The sequence below is a fragment of the Salvelinus alpinus genome, chromosome 24, assembly GCF_045679555.1.
Source record: "Salvelinus alpinus chromosome 24, SLU_Salpinus.1, whole genome shotgun sequence".
NCBI lineage: Eukaryota > Metazoa > Chordata > Actinopteri > Salmoniformes > Salmonidae > Salvelinus > Salvelinus alpinus.
The window spans coordinates 10,067,650-10,074,042 of NC_092109.1; the positions used below are offsets into that span (position 1 = coordinate 10,067,650).

Here is a 6,393-nt window from a genome sequence, read left to right on the forward strand (position 1 = left end):
AAATAAACATGGAATCAAAGCCAGCTTCAGCAAGTAGAAGAACATTCCTAACCACACGCTTGTGAAGTACAGCTGCCCTATGATAATAAATCAAATACTCCTATTAATGAGGGGCTTGTTATATCGCAAGTAATATCATTACAACACAGTACAAATACTGCTTTTGGAGATTTTGTCCATGTCGTGCAACCCCAGTGCTCTGCATGTGTTGGCGTAGGATGCGTCTCCCTCGGCGTTTCTCCGCCTTACCCTCCTCGTGGCCCAGCTGTTTGTTCTTGGTCCTCTTGCGGGCCTCGTTCTTGTCCGTGTCGGAGTTGACCGCCTCGTACACCGTCTCAGCCACCTCCTGCTGCCAGCGCTCTGAGATGACCAGGGGGAAATTCTTGTACAGTTCCTGGTCACTGTCCAACAACTAGAGGGAGAGGGAGGAGAGAGAGGGACCGGGAGAGGGAGGAGAGAGAGGGAGGGAGAGGGAGGAGAGAGAGGGAGGGAGAGGGAGGAGAGAGAGGGAGGGAGGAAAGAGAGGGAGGAAGAGGGAGGAGAGAGAGGGACCGGGAGAGGGAGGAGAGAGAGGGAGAGAGAGGGAGGAGAGAGAGGGAGAGAGAGGGAGGCGAGAGAGGGAGGAAAGAGAGGTAGGCGAGAGAGGGAGGAAAGAGAGGGAGGCGAGAGAGGGAGGAAGAGGGAGGAGAGAGAGGGAGGAAGAGGGAGGAGAGAGAGGGAGGAAGAGGGAGGAGAGAGAGGGAGGAGAGAGAGGGAGGAAGAGGGAGGAGAGAGAGGGAGGAGAGAGAGGGAGGGAGAGGGAGGCGAGAGAGGGAGGCGAGAGAGGGAGGGAGAGGGAGGCGAGAGAGGGAGGGAGAGGGAGGAGAGAGAGGGAGGGAGAGGGAGGGAGAGGGAGGAGAGAGAGAGGGAGAGGGAGGAGAGAGAGGGAGGAGAGAGAGGGAGAAGAGAGAAGGAGGGAGAGGGAGAAGAGAGAGGGAGAAACAAAACAAAGTCACTGAGGCAGGTATGAGGTGTAAGGTGAAGTGATTCCTCAGATGTTAACCACGTCACCAGTAGCTGTGAGATCTGCTGAGCTGGGCAGCATGACTGTAATTAAGGCGACCTGGAACGCGCCCAAAGCCTCCAGTTGTGTAACGTCAAAACCATTTTGGAAGGACTTTCTTTGTGGGCCGCTCTGTTTACTGGCAGTGTCAATATTGAACACTGATGGAGCCACGTTACACCTCAGCCTCCTGTCTGTGAGTGTGTGTGTGTGTGTGTGTGTGTGTGTGTGTGTGTGTGTGTGTGTGTGTGTGTGTGTGTGTTTGTCAAGCACTAGGATGTAGGAGTGTGTCAATCCGGATTACAGGTTTAGCTTTTATATAATGCTGTGTATTTTCCGTTGATACCCTTGGTGGTTTCATGAGTTAAGGGTTGTGTGTGTGTGTGTGTGTGTGTGTGTGTTACCTTGATACCCTTGGTGTCCTCTTCATCAAAGGAGCCAATGTCAAATGCATCTGCTGCATTTACCTCTCCTCTAGGAGGGATGAGAGGGGGAGAATACTGGAGGAGAGAGAGAGGTAAAGGGGAGGAGAGAGAGAGAGAGAGAGAGAGAGAGAGAGAGAGAGGAGAAGTAAAGGTGAGGAGAGAGAGAGGAGAGGTAAAGGTGAGGAGAGAGAGGTAAAGGTGAGGAGAGAGAGAGAGAGAGAGAGGAGAGGTAAAGGTGAGGAGAGAGAGAGAGAAAGAGAGGAGAGGTAAAGGTGAGGAGAGAGAGAGAGAGAGAGGTAAAGGAGAGGAGAGAGAGAGAGGTAAAGGTGAGGAGAGAGAGAGAGGTAAAGGTGAGGAGAGAGAGAGAGGGGAGAGGTAAAGGTGAGGAGAGAGAGAGGGGGGAGAGGTAAAGGTGAGGAGAGAGAGAGAGAGAGGAGAGGTAAAGGCGAGGAGAGAGAGAGGTAAAGGCGAGGAGAGAGAGAGGTAAAGGCGAGGAGAGAGAGAGAGGTAAAGGCGAGGAGAGAGAGAGAGGTAAAGGTGAGGAGAGAGAGAGAGGTAAAGGTGAGGAGAGAGAGAGAGAGAGGTAAAGGTGAGGAGAGAGAGAGAGGGGAGAGGTAAAGGTGAGGAGAGAGAGAGAGAGAGGAGAGGTAAAGGCGAGGAGAGAGAGAGGTAAAGGCGAGGAGAGAGAGAGAGGTAAAGGCGAGGAGAGAGAGAGAGGTAAAGGCGAGGAGAGAGAGAGAGGTAAAGGCGAGGAGAGAGAGAGAGGTAAAGGCGAGGAGAGAGAGAGAGGTAAAGGTGAGGAGAGAGAGAGAGAGAGAAGTAAAGGCGAGGAGAGAGAGAGAGAGAAGAAGTAAAGGCGAGGAGAGAGAGAGAGAGAAGAAGTAAAGGCGAGGAGAGAGAGAGAGGTAAAGGCGAGGAGAGAGAGAGAGGTAAAGGCGAGGAGAGAGAGAGAGGTAAAGGCGAGGAGAGAGAGAGAGGTAAAGGCGAGGAGAGAGAGAGAGGTAAAAGTGAGGAGAGAGAGAGAGGTAAAAGTGAGGAGAGAGAGAGAGGTAAAAGTGAGGAGAGAGAGAGAGGTAAAGGTGAGGAGAGAGGAGAGGTAAAGGTGAGGAGAGAGAGAGAGAGAGAGAGAGGTAAAGGCGAGGAGAGAGAGATAGGTAAAGGCGAGGAGAGAGAGAGAGGTAAAGGCGAGGAGAGAGAGAGAGGTAAAGGCGAGGAGAGAGAGAGAGAAGTAAAGGCGAGGAGAGAGAGAGAGAAGAAGTAAAGGCGAGGAGAGAGAGAGAGGTAAAGGCGAGGAGAGAGAGAGAGGTAAAGGCGAGGAGAGAGAGAGAGGTAAAGGCGAGGAGAGAGAGAGAGGTAAAGGCGAGGAGAGAGAGAGAGGTAAAGGCGAGGAGAGAGAGAGAGGTAAAAGTGAGGAGAGAGAGAGAGGTAAAGGTGAGGAGAGAGGAGAGGTAAAGGTGAGGAGAGAGAGAGAGAGAGAGAGAGGTAAAGGCGGGGAGAGAGAGAGAGGTAAAGGTGAGGAGAGAGAGAGAGGTAAAGGTGAGGAGAGAGAGAGAGAGAGAAGTAAAGGCGAGGAGAGAGAGAGAGAGAGAAGTAAAGGCGAGGAGAGAGAGAGAGAAGAAGTAAAGGCGAGGAGAGAGAGAGAGGTAAAGGCGAGGAGAGAGAGAGAGGTAAAGGCGAGGAGAGAGAGAGAGGTAAAGGCGAGGAGAGAGAGAGAGGTAAAGGCGAGGAGAGAGAGAGGTAAAAGTGAGGAGAGAGAGAGAGGTAAAAGTGAGGAGAGAGAGAGAGGTAAAGGTGAGGAGAGAGGAGAGGTAAAGGTAAGGAGAGAGAGAGAGAGAGAGAGAGGTAAAGGCGAGGAGAGAGAGAGAGGTAAAGGTGAGGAGAGAGAGAGAGAGGTAAAGGTGAGGAGAGAGAGAGAGGTAAAGGTGAGGAGAGAGAGAGAGAGAGGTAAAGGCGAGGAGAGAGAGAGAGAGAGGTAAAGGCGAGGAGAGAGAGGTAAAGGCGAGGAGAGAGAGGTAAAGGCGAGGAGAGAGAGAGAGGTAAAGGCGAGGAGAGAGAGAGAGGTAAAGGCGAGGAGAGAGAGAGAGAGGTAAAGGCGAGGAGAGAGAGAGAGGTAAAGGCGAGGAGAGAGAGAGAGGTAAAGGCGAGGAGAGAGGTAAAGGCGAGGAGAGAGAGAGAGGTAAAGGCGAGGAGAGAGAGAGAGAGGTAAAAGTGAGGAGAGAGAGAGAGGTAAAGGTGAGGAGAGAGGAGAGGTAAAGGTGAGGAGAGAGAGAGAGAGAGAGGTAAAGGAGAGGAGAGAGAGAGAGGTAAAGGCGAGGAGAGAGAGAGAGGTAAAGGCGAGGAGAGAGGTAAAGGCGAGGAGAGAGGTAAAGGCGAGGAGAGAGAGAGAGAGGTAAAGGTGAGGAGAGAGAGAGAGAGGTAAAGGTGAGGAGAGAGAGAGAGAGGTAAAGGTGAGGAGAGAGAGAGAGGTAAAGGTGAGGAGAGAGAGAGAGGTAAAGGTGAGGAGAGAGAGAGAGAGAGGAGAGGTAAAGGCGAGGAGAGAGAGGTAAAGGTGAGGAGAGAGAGAGAGAGAGGAGAGGTAAAGGTGAGGAGAGAGAGAGAGGTAAAGGTGAGGAGAGAGAGAGAGGTAAAGGTGAGGAGAGAGAGAGAGAGGTAAAGGCGTGGAGAGAGAGAGAGGTAAAGGTGAGGAGAGAGAGAGAGGTAAAGGTGAGGAGAGAGAGAGAGAGGGTAAAGGTGAGGAGAGAGAGAGAGAGAGGTAAAGGTGAGGAGAGAGAGAGAGAGAGGTAAAGGTGAGGAGAGAGAGAGAGAGGTAAAGGTGAGGAGAGAGAGAGAGAGAGGTAAAGGTGAGGAGAGAGAGAGAGGTAAAGGTGAGGAGAGAGAGAGAGAGAGGTAAAGGTGAGGAGAGAGAGAGAGAGAGGTAAAGGTGAGGAGAGAGAGAGAGGTAAAGGTGAGGAGAGAGAGAGAGGTAAAGGTGAGGAGAGAGAGAGAGAGAGAGAGGAGAGGTAAAGGTGAGGAGAGAGAGAGAGAAAGAGAGGAGAGGTAAAGGTGAGGAGAGAGAGAGAGAGAGAGGTAAAGGTGAGGAGAGCGAGAGAGAGGTAAAGGTGAGGAGAGCGAGAGAGAGGTAAAGGTGAGGAGAGAGAGAGAGGGGAGAGGTAAAGGTGAGGAGAGAGAGAGGGGGGAGAGGTAAAGGTGAGGAGAGAGAGAGGGGGGAGAGGTAAAGGTGAGGAGAGAGAGAGGGGAGAGGTAAAGGTGAGGAGAGAGAGAGAGAGAGGAGAGGTAAAGGCGAGGAGAGAGAGAGGTAAAGGCGAGGAGAGAGAGAGGTAAAGGCGAGGAGAGAGAGAGAGGTAAAGGCGAGGAGAGAGAGAGAGGTAAAGGCGAGGAGAGAGAGAGAGGTAAAAGTGAGGAGAGAGAGAGAGGTAAAAGTGAGGAGAGAGAGAGAGGTAAAGGTGAGGAGAGAGGGAAAAGGTGAGGAGAGAGAGAGAGAGAGAGATAGGTAAAGGTGAGGAGAGAGAGAGAGAGAGAGAGAGGTAAAGGCGAGGAGAGAGAGATAGGTAAAGGCGAGGAGAGAGAGAGAGGTAAAGGCGAGGAGAGAGAGAGAGAGAGGTAAAGGCGAGGAGAGAGAGAGAGGTAAAGGTGAGGAGAGAGAGAGAGAAGAAGTAAAGGCGAGGAGAGAGAGAAGAAGTAAAGGCGAGGAGAGAGAGAGAGGTAAAGGCGAGGAGAGAGAGAGAGGTAAAGGCGAGGAGAGAGAGAGAGGTAAAGGCGAGGAGAGAGAGAGAGGTAAAGGCGAGGAGAGAGAGAGAGGTAAAAGTGAGGAGAGAGAGAGAGGTAAAAGTGAGGAGAGAGAGAGAGGTAAAGGTGAGGAGAGAGGAGAGGTAAAGGTGAGGAGAGAGAGAGAGAGAGAGAGAGAGAGGTAAAGGCGAGGAGAGAGAGAGAGGTAAAGGTGAGGAGAGAGAGAGAGAGGTAAAGGTGAGGAGAGAGAGAGAGAGAGAGAGGAGAGGTAAAGGCGAGGAGAGAGAGGTAAAGGTGAGGAGGAGAGAGGAGAGGTAAAGGTGAGGAGAGAGAGAGAGGTAAAGGTGAGGAGAGAGAGAGAGAGAGGTAAAGGCGAGGAGAGAGAGAGAGGTAGAGGCGAGGAGAGAGAGGTAAAGGCGAGGAGAGAGAGAGAGGTAAAGGCGAGAGAGAGAGAGAGAGGTAAAGGCGAGGAGAGAGAGAGAGGTAAAGGCGAGGAGAGAGGTAAAGGCGAGGAGAGAGAGAGAGAGGAGAGGTAAAGGTGAGGAGAGAGAGAGAGGTAAAGGTGAGGAGAGAGAGAGAGGTAAAGGTGAGGAGAGAGAGAGAGAGGTAAAGGCGAGGAGAGAGAGAGAGGTAAAGGTGAGGAGAGAGAGAGAGAGAGGTAAAGGTGAGGAGAGAGAGAGGTAAAGGTGAGGAGAGAGAGAGAGAGAGGTAAAGGTGAGGAGAGAGAGAGAGAGAGGTAAAGGTGAGGAGAGAGAGAGAGAGAGGTAAAGGTGAGGAGAGAGAGAGAGAGAGGTAAAGGTGAGGAGAGAGAGAGAGAGAGGTAAAGGTGAGGAGAGAGAGAGAGAGGTAAAGGTGAGGAGAGAGAGAGAGAGGTAAAGGTGAGGAGAGAGAGAGAGAGGTAAAGGTGAGGAGAGAGAGAGAGAGGTAAAGGTGAGGAGAGAGAGAGAGAGAGGTAAAGGTGAGGAGAGAGAGAGAGAGGTAAAGGTGAGGAGAGAGAGAGAGAGAGGTAAAGGTGAGGAGAGAGAGAGAGAGAGGTAAAGGTGAGGAGAGAGAGAGAGAGAGGTAAAGGTGAGGAGAGAGAGAGAGAGGTAAAGGTGAGGAGAGAGAGAGAGAGGTAAAGGTGAGGAGAGAGAGAGAGAGGTAAAGGTGAGGAGAGAGAGAGAGAGGTAAAGGTGAGGAGAGAGAGAGAGAGAGGTAAAG

At 52.0% G+C, this 6,393-nt stretch overlaps 1 protein-coding gene across 3 annotated transcripts in view; it reads right to left on the bottom strand.

The window, feature by feature from the left end:
* The window catches only part of LOC139552107 (G protein-coupled receptor kinase 3), a 51,973-nt gene that overhangs the window by 7,210 nt on the left and 38,370 nt on the right, over positions 1 to 6,393 (bottom strand). For all 3 annotated transcript variants that reach the window (XM_071363517.1, XM_071363521.1, XM_071363520.1), the window contains 2 exons: positions 1,447 to 1,542; positions 250 to 412 (listed from right to left, as the gene is read on the bottom strand). In XM_071363517.1, coding sequence (XP_071219618.1) covers positions 250 to 412; positions 1,447 to 1,542 — 259 coding nt within the window. The remainder of the gene's footprint in view (positions 1 to 249; positions 413 to 1,446; positions 1,543 to 6,393) is intronic.